Here is an 18614-nt window from a genome sequence, read left to right on the forward strand (position 1 = left end):
AACAGTAACTAAGACGCATGGGTTCCCTGTCCCCAAATGGCCACACAGGGAAGCATTCCTTCAGAGTCAGCCTGCAGGGTGCATAGAGGCCAAAGCAACTGTGGTCATCATGGTCTAGCCACAGTGTAGGGACAGGCTACATATAAAGCTGGCATTGGAACTTGGCAGCATTATCAACATGCTACTGGTTTAATGGTTATGCAAAATACAATAGTTAGTGGGTCACAGAGGCTTGACCAAGGTCACAGAAAGCTACTGAGGGCAGGAAATGTGTGGCAGAATCTGGTTCCCTGCAAGGAAGCCTTGAGAGGCCACTGTGTAAAGCTGGGAAGGTAATGCTTCAGTTGCAATGGAGACTCCAGAATATTGGACACAGTAGGACTGTGGGACGTTGGCCAAGGAAAGCCTTAAGTGTGGAGCAGTGCTAGTCTGTGGAAGAGGGCGCGTGATAGAGATTGCAGAGCTGAAGAGGCAGGGCTACCCAAGCCCTTCGGAGCCCAGATGCTGCAGGATTTGAGTGTGATTTGGGCACTCTGAGCCAGTCTTTGCTGGTCACGTTTCCATTCCTCCCTTTTGGAAGGGCAATGTTCATGCTGTGCCATCGTGTATCCTTCGTACTGACTTGATTTTACAGGGGCTCTGTCTTAGTTTCTGTCCCTGTGATAAAACACCCTGTCCAAAACAGCTTGAGAGAGAAAGGGTTTATTGTGGCCCACAGTTCCACTCCATCATGGTCAGGAAGATATGACAGCAGGAATGTGCTGGCCGTCACAGTGCGCTGGCAGTCTGGCAGCAGAGAATGCTGGACGTGGAACTAGGTTACCCAATCTCAAGTCTGTTCTCAGTGACATGCTTCCTTCAGCCACGTTCCACAACCTTTCCAAACAGCACCTCCAGCTGGGGACCAAGTGTTCAAACACATGTGCCTATGGCTGACATTTCACATTCAAACCACAAGAGGCTCAGAGTAGAGACTGGCTTCAGTCCTAGAAGACCCTTTGGACTTTTTAACAGAGTTGGAACTTTGAAGGTTTAAGGGCCTTTTAGAGATGGACTAAATAAGTTTTGCAATATGAGATGAAGGAGACTTAAGGGCCAAGGGTGTAATTGTTACTACTTAGTGTGCTGTAATTTGGTGTCACATTGAGAAAAGATGGAGTTGTGCTGGTCTTCTTTGTCAGCTTGACTGGATTTAGAATTACTGTTGCAGGCAGCAAAGCTGGAAGGATGGATCTAACTGAACTCTTTTTTGTTTGTTTGTTTGTTTTTTGTTTTGTTTTTCGAGACAGAGTTTCTCTATATAGTTTTGGTGCCTGTCCTGGATCTTGCTCTGTAGACCAGGCTGGCCTCGAACTCACAGAGATCCACCTGGCTCTGCCTCCCAAGTGCTGGGATTAAAGGCGTGCGCCACCGCCACCCAGCTCTATCTGAACTTTTCGACATCAGATATGGAACTACAGGATTTTGAGTTTGCCTTGCTGGTTTTGGTCTTTTTGGTCCAGTATTTCCTCTCTATGTCCCTTTCCTCTCTTTTGGAATGGTAATGTATATTCTGTGCCACTGTATGCTGGAACTCTGTAATTTGCTTTTTGAATTTACAGAGAGTTTGGTGTAAGAGTTAAGAGATTGCCTTCAGTCTCAGAAACAACTTTAGATTTTTAAACTGTACTGAGACTGTGAAAGACTATAGGGACTTTTGAACTGGACTAAACGCATTTGTTTATGATATGGCCACCTATACGGATCAGGGAATGAAATGCAGTAGTTTGAATGAGGATGACCCCCATAGTTTCATGTTTTAATATTTGGTCCCCTTACTGCCAGGCATGATGGCACACACCTTTAATCCCAGCACTCGGGAGGCACAGGCAGGCGGATCTCTGAGTTTGATGCTTGTTCTACAAAGCAAGTTCCAAGACACAGCTAGGGCTGTTACAGAGAGAAACCTTATCTCAAAACACAAAACAACAATAGCGAAATAAAAAAAAAATGGTCCCCAGTTGGTGGAACTGTTTGGAAAGGATTAGGGCTAGGGTTAGGGTGTGTCCTTTTTGAAGAAGGTGTGCCACTGGGGGACTTTGAGGTTTCAAAGACTCAAACTATTCCCAGACACTCTCTCTCCCCATCTCTCTCTCCCTCTGTCCCTGTCTCTCTCTCCCTCTGTCCCCCCCCCCCCCCCCCGTCCCTCTCTCTCTCCCTTTGTCCCTCTTTCCCTCTCTGACTTGTACTTGTGGATCAAGATGTGAGCCCTTAGCTGTCCCTGCCACTATGTCCTCATTTTACTATCTTGGACTCTAACCCTCTAAAACTGTAAGCTCAAATTAAATGTTTTATAAGTTGTCTTGGTCATGGTGTCTTTACTATTTGTTTATTTTTTTAGAGACAAGGTTTCTCTGTGTCCTAGAACTAGCTCTATAGACCAGGCTGCCTCTGCCTCGCAAGTGCTGGGATTACAGGTGTGTGCCACCACCATCCGGCTTGTGTGGTGGTTTCTAGCTCCTCATTCCTTCTTTGTATATTAGTTGGTATTTCATAATAGGGATTTTTCTATCTTTTACATTTTTATTTTTTAAAGTGTGTGTGTGTGTGTGTGTGTGTGTGTGTGTGTGTGTGTAAGAGGCAGGAAAATGAATGGCAAGGTGTGCCCACAATAAACTCAAGAGTTATATGGAGATAAACCATGAAAGGCGAGTAGGAGACATGGTTTGCAGGTAGACTGTCAGCCTAGAATCCACCAGTGACAGTGGCTTACTGCAAAATATTTGTTTACACTGTGTGAAGATGTGTCACTGTGATTTGTTTAATAAACAGCTGAATGGCCAATAGCTAGGCGGGAGAATAGGTGGGACTTCCGTGGAGAGAGAAACTCGGGAAGAATTGAGTGTGCAGAGATGCCAGCAAGACACTGAAGTTGGACACATGGTACAGAGAAGAGGTAACTGAGCCATGTGACAGAATGCAGATTAATAGAAACAGGTTAATTTAAGTTATAAGAGCTAGTTTGAAAAGGCCCAAGCTAAGGCCAAACTTTCGTAATTAATAAGTCGTCTCTGTGTCGTTTTTTATGAGCTGGGGGCCCAAAGGAAAGTCTGGCTACAGTGGCTCAACCTTGGGCACATAACCAGCATGCACAAGCACACGGTTTGACTCCCAGCACAAGAGGAGGAGGAACTCTGACAAGGCTCAACCTTAGAACACCTAAAGAAAGAGAAACTCAGTTTCTTTAGCCTAGCGGTGGTGGCGCGCGCCTTTAATCCCAGCACTTGGGAGGCAGAAGCAGGCAGATCTCTGTGAGTTCGAGGCCAGCCTGGTCTACAGAGAGAGTTCCAGGACAGCTAGGGCTGTTACACGGGGGATGGGGTGGGGGGACGGATGGGGGGAAAGGAGGAGAAGAAGGAGAGTAGAGGCCTGCACTGGTTGGTCACCATCTATGATTCTGCACAGTAGGTGCTCAACTGATAAATCGATTGTTAAAATATGCTCCATAGTGTCTTCTTACACAGCTTTGCTAGCCAAGCGCTCTGTAGCTCTCTGTGCAGCTTCGGAGCCTTTATACACCCTATATCTCCACCCATGTGTCAGTAGAGCCAGGACCGAGCCTGGTACCAGGCAAGGGCACTTAAAGACTGAAAGACTGAATGAATGCACGATTGCCTTTGTCTATTGTGTGGGGTGGAAGAAGCAGAGACACGCGGGACCCTCCCCATTCACTATGGCCCACTCCCTGGAATCAAAGCATCTTTCTGAAAGGAAGCTGGGCTGGGGGGTTGCTTTCGGCCCCCTCGCTGACTTCCCAAAGATCCTGCTTTCCTGGACGCTGAGCGCAGTCCTCCAAACCCCGTCATCTGACTTTTACTGCCACCTCCCGCCCCGTCCACCCGTCCGCCCACCCGCGCAGCCCCGCAATGGTTCAGCCCGCCGCCATTTAGACCAAGTGAGGTCGGACCACTGCGCGCACGGTGTGGGGGGAGGCCGAGGCGCGGCGGAGGGATCCCTCGGAGCGTTCCGACGGCAGGCGCCCATTGGCCGCGAGTGCAGGCGGCCGCCGCTGATTGGTCCGCTCGGGGCGCCGGCCCCGCCCAGGTACCGGAGGCCGAGGGAGAAGCCGGGCGGAGTTTCCAGAGGACCGAACCGGGCGCGCGGGGTGGCGGCGGCGCAGGTGAGTGTCCCCCGGCCGGGGGCGGCCTCCCGGGCGTGGAGCCGTGGCGGCGGGGTGGGGCTGGCCGCGTCGGGACCCCAAACACGGACCCCTCCCCGCTGGCCGGGGCCTGCGGGCCGCCCTGCCCTCTGCTCCCGGGACGCTCCCTGTTGGTGGTGGGTCCCGACCCCTCCCCGGCCCCTGCCCAGAAGCTGGCCGCGGGGGCACCGAGACCACCCAGGTCCGGATAACGAGAACAACCGCAGCAATAGTTTGAATCCCCCCCTCGCTAGCCCGGACCCAGCGCTTCCTCGTCAGACGCTTATGGTGCACAGCACTGAATCAAAACAGCCTCCTGGGAGGGGCTGTTAACTTCTTTTAGAAGTGAGGCATCAGGGCCAGAGAGGTGGAGTGTCTCACTCCAGGTCACACAGCTAGTAAGTGGCGGGTGGGGATGAGGGACCCATGCCTTTGGGTCCAGAAACTAGTCGCAGAGATCGTCCCTGACCAACCCTGCACGCATTGCACACCGCCGCCTCCATAGTCACTTCGGAGCCGCACCTGCTGGGTTTTGCTTCCTTCCCCGCGCCCACAGGTCACTAGACAGCTTCCAAGTTGCTCTCGTGTCCCTTCTCTTGAGCTGGAGAGGCAAGGCCCAAACACCGTGGGCCCTTTCATCGCATTCCCTCTCCGTCTACCCTGTCACTCTTTACTGCGGAGAGAGATGACTGGGAGTGTAGAGGCTGGGTGTCTCGGGAGCGGGGCTACGGCGGCCAAGACAGGGCAAGCACCGGGCAAGCGGTGCGTTCACGCCCCTAGCCCCCGCCCCGGAAACACTGGAGAGATGAAACCTTCAGGATCCGGTTTTTCAAGAATGAATCAGAGGCCTCCCCGCCCTCCTCCCCAAAGCAGTACTGTGCTGGGGGTTAGGAGGGAGAGACGACAGAGGAGCAGGTGTAGTGTCCCCTAAGCCAGGCTGTTATTTGAGCCCCAGGAACCCCCTTCCCTACTTCCTGCTCCTCCCACTTAGCTTTTCTGTGACTGCGGGTTGCTAAGTTTTAGGCCCTTCTTGGGATGAGAGCGCTGGACTCCGGAAATCCATCCAACCCACTTCCCTTCAGCTCCTGCAAACAGCGGGGAGGTGCTCAAAGCTCTCTAGCAGTCATGTTGGTGAGGCTTGGGCCACGGTCAGGGCTATAAGACATTCATTCTACAGTTCAGCCCTTGTGGAACCCGAGGCCTCACATGCCAGGCAGGTGCTCTACCTCTGAGCTACACCCCCATCACCTACAAATACTAAGCAGCCCTGTGCCAGGCACCATATTTTGCTTGGAGGGGACTGTCCTCCAAATGCAGGACAGAATTCTCATTCTGGTGGGGAACAGGCAACAAGTTAACATGGGCAGCCATTGCAGATCCTGAGCATCACTGGGCAGGGGGAGATCACACACACCCCAGACAGAGCAAAGTATAGACTAGATGAAGCTAGAGATGGATTCTATAGAAGTTTGGGGTGCCTGGTACACAGGACACATTTTTTTATTTTTCGAGTTTTCTCCTATCCGGTGAGATCCCTTTGTAAGGACAGAGATAGATGAGTGATGCCACCTGGTTTGCATTTTTTGTTTTGTTTTGTTTTGTTTTTCGAGACAGGGTTTCTCTGTGTAGCTTTGCGCCTTTTCCTGGAACTCACTTGGTAGCCCAGGCTGGCCTCGAACTCACAGAGATCCACCTGGCTCTGCCTCCCAAGTGCTGGGATTAAAGGCGTGCGCCACCACGCCCGGCTCTGGTTTGCATTTTAAAATAGACACAGGCTCAGAGAGTGCATGCTAGGAGTTCGGTTCCCAGCACCCACATGGTGGTTCACAAATGTCTCTAACTGCAGTTCTTTCTGACCTCTTCAGGCACCAGGCACCCAAGTGGTGCACAGGTGGACATGCAGCAAAGCCCTCATACACACAAAATAAAAATAAAATAAAATAACTTAAAAAATAGAGACACAGGGTTGGGGATTTAGCTCAGTGGTAGAGCGCTTGCCTAGCAAGCGTAAGGCTCTGGGTTCGGTCCTCAGCTGGGGGGGGGGGGGGGGACACAAAGATAAATAACAGCTGGGACGTTGGGAGATGAGCTCTGTTAGGGTAGCATACAGTTAAGTTCATAGGCCTGAGTCCTGTGGAGCAACTCCCATGGGCTGGGGCAAGCCAGCTGCCTGGAGAAGTCAGGAATAGGCCTTGCCAGGCAGAGGAACTGGGTTGCTCCTGGGCCAGGGAAGGAAGGATGTAACAGTAATACAGACTGGAGCAGTCTGGAGGTGTGGGTCAGTTTAGCGCTGCCGAGACTCCAGCAGGGAGGGGTGAGGTCAGCAGTGGAGTGCCTTCCTAGCAGATGAAAGCCTCTAGCTTCTGTCTCTTTGACTGCAAATAACACTCACTTCCTGACGTGGTGCACTAAAGTACTGAGCAGGTCACATGCAGCACAGTCTGTGGAGTCCCGTAAGTACCCCGAGAGACATGAACTCTGCCAGATTCTCACATGAGGAAACTGGGGCCTCATAAAGCTAAGCACTTGGCTTTGTCTGTGTCACTGGTGAGTGTCAAGGATGGAACTTGACCAGGCCGCCATACTGTCTCGGTCTGCGGCACTAGTCACTCCAGAGCCGTAAACATGTACAGAGACAGAGAGGAGGCTGGGGTGTGGGGTTCCAAGACAGGGAGGAAAGGGGGTGCATCAAGACTTACACACCCCCAATAGTGTTCTGAGAGCTGTCCCAGGCCCACACATGCACTTACACACCCCTAATAGTGTTCTGAGAGCTGTCCCAGGCACACACATGCACTTACACACCCCCAATAGTGTTCTGAGAGCTGTCCCAGGCACACACATGCACTTACACACCCCCAATAGTGTTCTGAGAGCTGTCCCAGGCACACACATGCACTTACACACCCCCTAATAGTGTTCTGAGAGCTGTCCCAGGCCCACACATGCACTTACACACCCCCAATAGTGTTCTGAGAGCTGTCCCAGGCACACACATGCACTTACACACCCCCAATAGTGTTCTGAGAGCTGTCCCAGGCACACACATGCACTTACACACCCCTAATAGTGTTCTGAGAGCTGTCCCAGGCACACACATGCACTTACACACCCCTAATAGTGTTCTGAGAGCTGTCCCAGGCACACACATGCACTTACACACCCCCAATAGTGTTCTGAGAGCTGTCCCAGGCACACACATGCACTTACACACCCCCTAATAGTGTTCTGAGAGCTGTCCCAGGCCCACACATGCACTTACACACCCCCAATATTCTGGGAACTGTCCCAGGCACATATATGGTTTCCTTTGAGCTCAGAGTGGTTAAGACACTTGGCCTAAACTGGGCAGTGATGGTGCACGCCTTTAATCCCAGCATTCAGGAGTCATAGACAGGCACATCTTGGAGTTTAAGGCCAGCCTGGTCTACAGAGCAAGTTCTAGGACAGCCAGGGCTACACAGAGAAAACAAAACAAGGAATATGATGATCAAAAGAGTGTACCAGGGAGGTTCCGCCACTGCTGCTGCTCTCTACTATTGAATGTGGTGACATAATTTTAGAGGACAGTTCTATGTAATTCATTTCAGTTTACCTTTGTCAAATAGCCAGTGAGTGACTGTAGTATACTAGGATACAGAACTGTGGACAGAGAGATGAAGGAACCAGTAAAAGACTAGTGCCCAGAATATATAAAGAGTTCTCACAAATCAATAATAAAAAGGTCATCCAAGTAAAGCCAGCCAGCCAGGTGTGGAGCAGGCCTGTTATCCCAGGACATGGGAGGTGGAGGCAGGAAGATCTTCAGTTTGAGGCTATTCTGTATTGCACGAGGAGACCCTCCTTAGAAAAGCAAAGCAAAAGAAAACCATGCAAGGGCCATGCAGACTGTGGAGATGGCTCACTCGGTAAAGGGCTCGCTGTGCCAGCTGAATTTGACAGTCAGAACCCACATGACAATGCTGGGCCTTGTTACCCCAGCACTGGGGACATAAACAGGAAGACCTATGGGGCTCATTGGCCGGCCAGCCTAATTGGAGAGCTCAGGCCCAGGAGACACCCTGATTCAAAAAGACAAAGTGGTGCTGGGGACATGGGCTATAACTTAGTGGTAGAGCCTTTGCCTAGCATGTCTGAGGCCCTGAGTTCAATTCCCAGTACAAAAGGAGTGGCGCACTGGAGAGATGACTGAGCAGGTGGCCATCAAGCCGTGACCTGAGTCTGATCCCCAGACCCACATGGCAGGAGCAAAGGACTGACTCCCACAGCCTCTGCACACCGGCAACACGCATGCACACAATAAATAGAAGTGACTTTTTTTCTCTTTGAGATGGGGTCTCATTATGTAGCTCTCGTCCTAGAACTTATTATGTTGGTCAGCCTAGCCTCAAAGTAAATTTTTTTTATTTTATGTGTTTGAATATTTGCTTGCATGCATGTCTGCGCACACAGGGCAGAAGAGGGTGTCAGCTCCTCCTCGGAGCTGGAGCTGGAGTCAGCTCTTAGCTTCATGTGGGTTCTGGCGGGTTCTGGCATTAGACTGTTTTTTGTTTTTCGAGACAGGGTTTCTCTGTGTAGCTTTGCGCCTGGAACTCACTCTGTAGCCCAGGCTGGCCTTGAACTCACAGAGATCCGCCTGCCTCTGCCTCCTAAGTGCTGGGATTAAAGGAGTGCGCCACCACCGCCTGGCAGGTTCTAGCCCAGAACCCAGGTTTTTTGGAAGAGTAGGCAGTGCTGTAACCACTGGGCCACCTCTCCAGCCCCAGTAATTGGTTTTTTTTTGTGTTTTTTTTTTTTTAAGTCAAGTGATGACATTTGAGGGCCAGTACCCAAGGTTGACCTCTAACCTCCACATGTGCCACACATCTGTGGGCATGAATGAGCACGTGCCCACGGAGCACGGTAAGGGCTGGAGACATGGCTGTGCTTGCTGTTCTTCTGGAGGACCTGAGTTTGGTTCCCAGCACCCATGGGTGGCTTGCGACTGCTTGTAACTCCATACTGAAGGGATCGGTGCCTTTGTCCTCTGCAGGCTCCTGGCTCACAGACCCACACGCAGACTCCTACCTATACACATAATACAAAATGCAGTCTTTTGGAGGAGGCATGGCTCAGTGGCTAAGGCGCTCGCCCCCAAACCTGAAGAGCTGGCTGTGCCCTCCAGGACCCACACGGTGGAGGCAAAGAAGTGACTCAGGCATGTTCTCGGGCTGACACACACACTGAGTGTGCATCCATACAAACAGTAAATGTAAATGACATAGGTTAACAACAGGCAGCCCACTGAAAAGCCCATCAGGAGCGTCACAAATGTGTAAAGGGGGCTTGGCACCATTGACTCGTCAAGTGCAAGAGCAGGCCTACAGCAAGAAGTCAGGTGGTGTCTCCCTGCCCAGCACTGCCCGGAACAGGTGAGGGCCATGGGGTGGGGCTTGTGCTGTCCTGGGAGATGGCCAGTCCTGCCTTCCTCCCTCAGCCACACAGGACACTCACTCATCAACATGGCTTATCTGTGGCTGCTCAGTGCCATCACTAGTGACACACAGATCTCTCCCCTCAGCAGACAGTGGACAAAGACATAAGATACCCATCCCAGCTGAAGGAGGTAAGGAGGGTACAGAGAGAGGAGAGGAGCAGTGCGAAGGCCCTGCGGCAGCTCTGGCCTAACTGTGATCCTATGGAGGAGGCCCCAGTGGCTGATGGGAAGGAGCTATAAAGTCGGGTGTGGGGCAAAAAAGTTAGGGGTGACAGTGGGATTCCTGGGAGAGCAGAGCAGAGGATGAAGTGACATGAGGGTCATTGTAGCTGCTGTCTTGACAGGAAACTGCAGGGTAGAGGGCGCCTGAAAAGCAGGCAGCTGTAGTGTAGGTGAGTGGGGTGGGAATGGAGCACGTGGGTCAGAAGAGGAATGCATGGTGGGTTGAGCAGGAAGCCCTCTCAGGAAGGTGTGCTCCAGCCAACTGTCAGGAGGGAGAAGCTGCAGAGCACAAGAAGTCCCTAGGGCGTGGGAGACTGAAGAAGAAGGTCAGGGGTTGAAGGCAAGCCTGCGCCACTGGTGTGACCCTGCTCAAAATGATGAGATGGACTGAGCCAGGAGTGCTGATGTACATCCGTGTTTCCAGCACTCAGGAAGATACATAGCAAGTTTGAGGCCAGCCTGGGCTACATGATCCCCGGTGAGGTGGGTGAAATGTCACTGTGGCTAGTTGTCAAGGCCAAGGAGCTTCCTCAAGGAATTAAAAATCAGACACCCTTGAGTGAGCATGTGGCTTTTTTTGCTTTAACATGTGACTTGAAAATGAAGTCGGGCTGGGTGTGGTTCAGTGATTGTTTACCTGTGTGCAGAGGCCTGGGTCCATCCCAGCACTACCAGAAGGAAGGCTCTGCCTCCTCCTCCCTCCCCCACTCCCTCCAGCCACACTTAAAGATGTGCTGAGTGTGAACTACTTTACCTCAGGGCCTTTGTACTGTTCCCATCTACCTAGAACATTCTTATCACAGATGTTTGTGTGTGGGAGGTCAGGTGGGGGTGTTCTAAAGATGGGACCCAGGGCTTCTCACGTGCCAAGCTTCTTTCTCTGCCGCTGGGGCCACGCTCCCTGCTCCAGCACCACACAGTTCTCAGTGGACGGTCCGCTCCAGCTGGCTTATTGTACCTCTTGTAAGTAATCAGAAAGATAGCTTTCTTCCAGAGGCGCAGGGCACAGCAGGGGACAGCCCAGCAGGCAGCTGTGGGTAGGGGTTCACCCCATTGGCCACCTTAATACCCACTGTGTCTGCAGCATAGTAAACAACCTGCAACTGGGTGTGGTGTTCCTAGTCAAGGGTCTGGTTTCTTAAAATAGAATAGGCCTGAGCATGGTAACAGACGCTGGTAGGCCAAGCTGCTCGTAGGCTGAGGCAGGAGCATTACTGGACCAGAACTCAAGACTAAGCTGGACAATAAAGCAAGACCCTGACTCAAAATAAAATAAAGCTGGGTAGTGGTGGTACACATCTTTGATCCCAGCACTGAGAAGGGCAGAGGCAGGTGGATCTCTGAGTTTGAGGCCAGCCTGATCTATGAAGTGAGTTCCAGCACAGCCAGAACTGTTACACAGAACCCTGTCTTGAAAAAAACAAAAGAAAAAAAAGCAAAACAATCAAATCAATAAGTAAAAATGAATAAAACAAGTGCATAAATATAGTTCTACCCCAAATAGTTTGTTTGCGAGAAGGAAAGGGGGAGGGGCTGGAGAGATAGATAGTTGCTGCTCAAGTGTGAAGACCGGAGTTCTGATCCCGGGACCAGTATTGCTGCGGCTTGATGGCTGCCAGACTAGCCAAAGAAAAAAGAAAAAGGAATAGGTGGAAAGTGATAGAGAATACCATGTGGCGTCCTTTGACCTGAGCACAGGGACACACACTAAAAAATAAACATGGTGGCCCACACTTGTTTTGGCAGGGGTGGGGTACAGTGAGACAGGATTTCTCTATACAGCTGTGGTTGGAACTCTAGATCAGGCTGGCCTTGAAGTCACATAGATCCACCTGCCTCTGCCTTCTGAGTACTCAGCTTCACACGTGTGTGTATGTACAATATGTTCTTAAAAGGATGAAGACAGGTACAGGGCCACTTTTATGCTCAGCAGGTGAAGGTGTTGGCTACTAAATCTGACCCGACCCAACACTCAGGCACGTGTGTGCCCTGGCACCTATGTGGAGGTCAGAGGACAACCTCGGCCCTCAATTTTCACCTTGTTGGAGGCAGAGTCCACATACCAGACTAGCTGGCCCATAAACTTCTCAGCCCTCTGTCTCCACCTCTCACTGTAAGAACGCTGGGATTATCACATTATCTGGTGCTACGTGGGTTCTGGGGATTTGAACTTAGGTCTTCATACTTACACTGAGCTTTACCCACTAAACTCCCTGGTCCTTGCTTTTCAGACAGTAGTCACCTTGTACTCCAGCCTGGCCTCAAGCTCATGACAGTCCTACCTCAGTCTGAATCCATGCTGCACCCCTGTGCCTGGCTGGTACTTATGCTCTTGCTGCACATACATTGCACCTTGTCAGAACCCATACATGCTGTCTTAGTCACTGTTCTGCTGCTGTGAGGTGACACCATGACCAAGGCAACTTAGCAGAGCAAGCACTATTTAAGGGCTTGCTTACAGTTTCAGAGGGCACGTCCATGGGCATCGTGGCAGAGAGCGTGGCGGCAGGCAGGCAGGCATGGTGCCGGAGCATATTCTGTTCGGAGGCAGAGAGAAAGAGACTGGGCCTGGCACGGGTGTTTGACACCTCAAAGCCTACCCTCTAAACACATTGCTCCACAAGGTCACACCTAATCCTTCTCAAAACAGTCCTGTCAGCCAGAGACCAAACATTCAAATGTATGAGCTTATGGGAGCATTCCCATGCAGACCACCACACTTACTGTCACTAAAGACCCACCCAGCCTGGTGACGGTACCACCGTGTCAGCTCTTGCTGGTCATGCTCTCTAGGAGCTATATGGCGCGGGAGAATTTTGCTCCAGTAGTTATGTTTCTGTGGGGATGTGTCACATGTTACTTCCTCTTAGAACTCATTGGCAGAGCTAGTCATCAGCCTGCCCTGTCCCAGGGTTGGTTTCCTCTGCGGTGTGCTTTATTATTGATCTGTTGTTTCTTCCATGTGCGTACGCATGTGTGGGCACACATGGGACAGTTACACGTGAAGGTTGGATGACAGCCTGCATGTCCTACCATGTGGGTCCAGGGCACCAAACTCCGCGGCCCGGTGGCAACTGCTTTGGCCCACCAAGCCATCTTGCCAGTCTCCCTCCCACCTTGGTGTTTGAGACAGGCTCTCACCTGGGACTCACCAAGTAGGTTAGGCTGGTTTGAGCACTGGGGATCCTCTCTCCAGCTCTGGGATTGCAAGTGCATGTTACCATACCTGAGTTTTATGTAAATTCTGGGGATCGAACTCCATTGCTTAGAAGCACTTTGCTGACTGAGTCGTCTCCCCAGCCAAAGACTAAGAAGTTTTTTGCACATAGCATTAATGATCGCGGCTGATAGAAAAATGAAAGGAAGCGGAGAGCAGGAGGTTGTGAGTTCTAGGCCAGCCTGGACTATAGAGTGAGACCCTGTCTCAGAAATGAAAAACCAAGGGAGGTACCAGCACTGTGTCCTCCCTTCACTTATCTGTTTAAGTGGGCGTGGCTAGAGCAGGAGGCATTAAGGAGCTCTTGAATGAGGATTGAATGAGGTCACACACAGCAGGTGGTGTGGGGCTGTAATAGGTGTCAGCTGTTGTGATTACTGCTGTGGGGGTGAAGCTTCAGTCTGGTGCTGGGGTCAGACCTGGGGCTTTTTAGCCTGTGATCCTCCACTGAACTGCACCCCAGCATCTGGGTTCTATGTAGAGTCAGCCCTTTACCTTCCATTTGTTGTGGATGCCCAGCTCGAGTCCACTGCAGATGGAGCACACCCGGGTCAGGCAGACGTGCTGGCATATGCCTGTAATCCCAGCCACTCTGGAGGCTGGGCAGGAAGATTGTAGGTTCAAGGATCACCTGAGCAACTAAGAGATAAATGTCTCAAAATAAAAAGAAGCAGTCTAGGCATGTAGCGTGGGTACACAGGTACATGACCAAAATCTAACCCCAGTATGGAGGAAGGAAGGAGAATTGGTGGATTCGGGGAGAGCCTTGCACCTGTGCTGAACATGGACAGAGTTTTTTGTTATTACCCCTTAAATAATACAATGGATCAAGAGTTTCCATAGAGTTGAGTCTGTAGAGCTGATTCTGGTGCATGGGAGGGGCTGCAGCTCTGTGGCCCAGCACTAGCTAAGTGTGGGGAAAAGAAAGTACACCCTCAGCAGAGTGCAAACACAACACAGGTGTGACAGGATTCTGGAGGTGCCCGGAACCCTGTGCCTGGGAGCCCAGAGTCATGTCATCAGGGCTGGTTTAAAGCTCAGTGGGGGAGCATCAGCCTGCACCAGGCCCCTGGGTTAAGGATGCCTGCTCTGCAAAACAGGACAATATTGGTTAGTGTTGGTATCCTGTGGTGGCACCCGAGGCTGTTGTTACTCAGAGCATGAAGCCCACTTCTCTTTCTGCAGGTCTCCTGGCCGGGTCCCCACTTCCGGCTGCTCATGCCACTGGGACTGGGGCGGCGGAAAAAGGCACCACCTCTGGTGGAAAATGAAGAGGCGGAGCCAGGCCGGAGCGGACTGGGAGTGGGGGAACCCGGGCCCCTGGGTGGAAGTGGAGCAGGGGAATCCCAGATGGGCTTGCCCCCACCTCCTGCTGCCCTCCGCCCTCGCCTCGTATTCCATACCCAGCTGGCCCACGGTAGCCCCACGGGCCGCATCGAGGGCTTCACCAATGTCAAGGAGCTGTATGGCAAGATCGCTGAGGCCTTCCGACTACCAGCTGCTGAGGTACAAGTGGGGCCAGGGTCCCCTGAGAGCCAGCCACAGGCCTGGGCAGCTGCTGAGGTACCAGTGGGGCCGGGGTCCCCTGATAGCAAGCCACAGGCCTGAACTTGCATTCTTGTGAGCTGGGGCTCAGGTGCTCATGTTCCCCGCTGGCAGGCAGCCCCTGAATCTAGGAGGTATGGCTGCAGCAGGATACTGAGTTCCTATCTGGCCTTGAGAGACTTGTACGCCAGTAGGTATGTGGGAATGGGTTTCCCATCAGGCCTTGAGAGGCTTGTAACCTAGTAGGTTGGGGGGGGGGGGTTTGCAGGTGCTGATTTCCCATCATGTCTGGAGTAGCCTGGTAGGTTGCGGGGTGGTTGGTGGCCACATGTGGTAGCTGGATTTCTATGAGGCATTAAGAGGCCTGTGCCCTAGAGCACTATGGGAGTTGGAGGTCAGGAGCAGCTCATATTTCTCCATGATGCACTGGAGGCATGACCCCAAGATAGAAGCAGAGAAGCCACAGTGAGGGTAACAGTGGGGCTGAGCATCAAGTGGAGACAGGTGGAAGGCTAGGTGGGAATCTAGACTCCTTCATTCATTCCTCAGCATTTATTGAGTGCTCACTGTGTACCAAGCTAGCACTGAGTTCTTACCGGGACAGAGATCCTACTCGTAACATTTGATGTACTAGTGGTCCTTGCCCCGGCTCTGGGTATCACCAAGCCCTGGGATAGGTATCTTTTCCGAACTCCCCTCCTCTCCCAAGTGTTAGGAAAGGGGACCCCCAAGAGGAGGGGGATGAGCATCTCGCCCCACCTCTGCAGGTGATGTTCTGCACCCTCAACACCCATAAAGTGGATATGGACAAGCTCCTAGGGGGCCAGATCGGACTGGAGGACTTCATCTTTGCCCACGTCAAGGGGCAGCGCAAAGAGGTGGAAGTGTTCAAGTCTGAGGAGGCGCTGGGGCTCACCATCACCGACAACGGGGCCGGCTATGCCTTCATTAAGGTGCCCGGGTGGGTGGCACACCCTTAGTCAGTGGTCAGGGTCTGTCATGGGACCTAAGGTGGAGCTTCCAGGGCTGATGCCTGCCCCTCCACAGCGCATCAAGGAAGGCAGTGTGATAGACCACATCCAGCTCATCAGCGTGGGTGACATGATTGAAGCCATCAACGGGCAGAGCCTGCTGGGCTGTCGGCACTATGAAGTTGCCAGGCTCCTCAAGGAACTGCCCCGAGGCCGCACCTTCACCCTCAAACTCACAGAGCCTCGAAAAGCCTTTGGTGAGCAATTCTTGGACCACCCACAGGGATGACCTTGAACTCTTCAAAATGTGGATTGCAGTACTGGGAAACACCAGCAGGTGGCACCCAAGCCTGCACTACAAAGTGGAGACAGCCCCACCCTACCCTAGACTTGGGTGCTGGCTGGCAGCCTAGCCTGAAGGAAGTTGCCCCCACACCTAACTTCCAGGAGCTATTAGCCCAGCCAAGTGCCCCCAACCCTGGCCAGCCCCCTCAGCCTGGAGAAGTGAGGCTTGGCTGCCCTGTACAACTCCCATGTCCTGCCCCCGTTTCTACCTGGCTTCACTAACTCTGAGGAATTGGCCTGAGGCGCCCCTGGTGTGGGTAGATAGGACTGATCTGGGACCCAGCAGTTATACCCACCCCTTCCCAGCTCTCGCCCCTTCAAGTAGAAGTAGAAACTGCCCTTGATTCTCTTCTCTCGCTTCTTTTATGCTTGACCCCCACTGCCCTCTCCATTCATGCCAAGTCCTGTCCTGGAATCTGGCAGAACTTGGAGATGGTATGTAAGCCTAGCTGCCCTGTACTGTACTGACTGTGCTGAAATTCCCATAGACATGATCAGCCAGCGTTCAGCGGGTGGCCACCCTGGCTCGGGCCCACAACTGGGCACTGGCCGAGGGACCCTCAGGCTGCGATCCCGGGGCCCTGCCACAGTGGAGGATCTGGTAAGTGAACCACCTTTGGCCAGTGACAGTGTTCTTATTACCTGAAGGTCTCTGGACGCCTGCTTAAGTCTACCTCCTCCCAGCTTTGGGACCTTCCTTGGGCAAGTGAGACTTGGTTTTCCTATCTGTGAAGCAGAAGTCTTAGTACCCCCTTATCAGAGTGGACATTAGGAACACAGACAAAAACTACAGCCGGGCATGGAATCTCAGGCAACTTAAACCACAAGAGCTTGTCACCAAAAAGAAAATATATGAAAGCCAGCCCAGTGTGGGCATGCACCTGTAATTCTAGAGACCTGGGAAGCTGAGATAGGAGGGTTTAGTGTTCAAAGCCAGTTTGAGCAACGTAGAAAATGTCTCAAAATAAGAATAATAATATCTGAATGTTGGGACTGGAAGGATGGCTTAGCGGTTTAGAGCACATGTTGCTCTTGCAGAGGACCCAGGTTCAGTTCCAAGCACCCATAGTAGGTGGCTCACAACCACCCATTAACTCCAGCTCCAGGGCATCCAATGTCCTCTTCTGACCTCCATGGGCACACACCTAGTACACATACATGCATGCGGGCAAAACACTCCTACACATAAAATTAATAAACGTAAACACATAGCTGGGGGTGCAGCTCATTGGTGGAGCTGCTATCTAGCATGCATGAGGCCCTGGGTCCTGTCCCCAGCACTGTAGACATTCACTGTGTCTCACAGCAGTTCTGTTGACACTGCTGTACAGCTGTCTTGTCCCCTCCTCCACAGCCATCGGCCTTTGAGGAAAAGGCCATTGAGAAAGTGGATGACTTGCTAGAGAGCTACATGGGGATCAGAGACACAGAACTTGGTGAGTGGGGGCCCCGCTGTCTGGGGGGTGGGAACAAACAGGCTTCCAGGGCGCACCCAGGCTGAGGTGAGGCAGCACTTTCGTCCCTCATGTGTCTGTGTCTCCATCTTTGTCCTCTCTGACAGCTGCCACCATGGTGGAGCTGGGAAAAGACAAAAGGAACCCAGATGAACTGGCAGAGGCGCTGGATGAACGGCTCGGTGACTTCGCATTCCCAGACGAATTCGTCTTTGATGTCTGGGGAGCCATCGGGGATGCCAAGGTTGGCCGCTACTAAGACTGGAAATGACCTGGACCTTGAGATAACATGGGCGTGGCCTGGCTGGGGCCTCCAGATCGGGTGCCACAGCCACAACCTGAGCATCCAGCTTAGGCACATAACGCAGCAGCCTGGGGATGGCACGGGGTAGAAGTGGCCTGTGGCCCTGGCCCCACTCTATCACCACGGTGCCCAGCCTGGTTAGGGTCCCCGGCCATCCCCTGCCGGGTTCCCCACCTACCTCAGTAGAGTAAGTGCATGGGGAGGGACCAGCACTGGGCAGCCACCTCTGTCCCCAACACTTTCCACCGTCAGCCGGCAAACTGCCCCTCTGTCTCCCTGGACCTCAGCTCAGTTTGGGGTCATGACCTCCCTACTTTACTTTTTTGCTTTGTTTTTTCAAGACAAAATCTCACTACCACTACGTAGCCCTGGCTGTCCTGGAACTCACTATGTAGATCAGGCTAGCCTCCAACTCACAGAGATCTGCCTGCTTCTACATTGCCGTGCTGGGATTAAAGGTGTGCACCACCACGCCTAACTCTCCCTACTTTCTTGACACCAGAAATGTAGAAAGGGGGCACAGCCCCCCAGTAAAGGCAATAAAGCCGTCCCCTTGGCATCTCCCACCTGAGAGGAGTCCTCTAAGTGGGGTTCTGTTACCTCCCTTTGAGTGGGCACTGCTATGAACCCTGGTCCTTCGGCATCGCCCTTAGCCAGTGCCAGAGGAGGGGTGAGCAAGGCGGTGGCCCCATACCCTCACTCTCTGGATGTAGAGACTCCTCTGGGAGCTGTTTGGCTTTGGGATAGGAGGGGTGGCCAAGGAAAGAATGCAGCAGCTGAAATCTATCTCCTGGATCCAAATTGAATTAGGAGTTGGCTGGCCCACTGCCCCCTCCCCCTGGCTCTAGGCCATCTAGCTTCCAGGCAGTGGTGGAGATTCTGGCTTACTTGAGGTTCAGACCT

The 18614-nt window shown here is 52.5% G+C and overlaps 1 protein-coding gene across 1 annotated transcript; it reads left to right on the forward strand.

Annotated features, from left to right (window-relative positions):
• The first annotated feature begins 4075 nt into the window (after positions 1 to 4075).
• Gipc1 (GIPC PDZ domain containing family member 1) lies at positions 4076 to 18061 on the forward strand. Its single transcript, XM_059264365.1, has 7 exons — positions 4076 to 4159; positions 14278 to 14598; positions 15405 to 15590; positions 15685 to 15865; positions 16442 to 16554; positions 17308 to 17389; positions 17515 to 18061. The coding sequence occupies exons 2-7, from the start codon at positions 14311 to 14313 to the stop codon at positions 17664 to 17666; spliced, it is 1002 nt and encodes a 333-aa protein (XP_059120348.1). The 5' UTR covers positions 4076 to 4159; positions 14278 to 14310; the 3' UTR covers positions 17667 to 18061.
• Positions 18062 to 18614: the final 553 nt, after the last annotated feature.

The sequence above is a fragment of the Peromyscus eremicus genome, chromosome 5 (assembly GCF_949786415.1).
Source record: "Peromyscus eremicus chromosome 5, PerEre_H2_v1, whole genome shotgun sequence".
Lineage (NCBI taxonomy): Eukaryota > Metazoa > Chordata > Mammalia > Rodentia > Cricetidae > Peromyscus > Peromyscus eremicus.

Coding starts and splice junctions, on each gene's coding strand:
- Gipc1 (XM_059264365.1), top strand. CDS start 14,311: ATGCCACTGGGACTGGGGCGGCGGAAAAAGGCACCACCTCTGGTGGAA. Junction 15,866..16,441: donor AGAGCCTCGAAAAGCCTTTG/GTGAGCAATTCT, acceptor AAATTCCCATAG/ACATGATCAGCCAGCGTTCA. Junction 16,555..17,307: donor CTGCCACAGTGGAGGATCTG/GTAAGTGAACCA, acceptor CCTCCTCCACAG/CCATCGGCCTTTGAGGAAAA.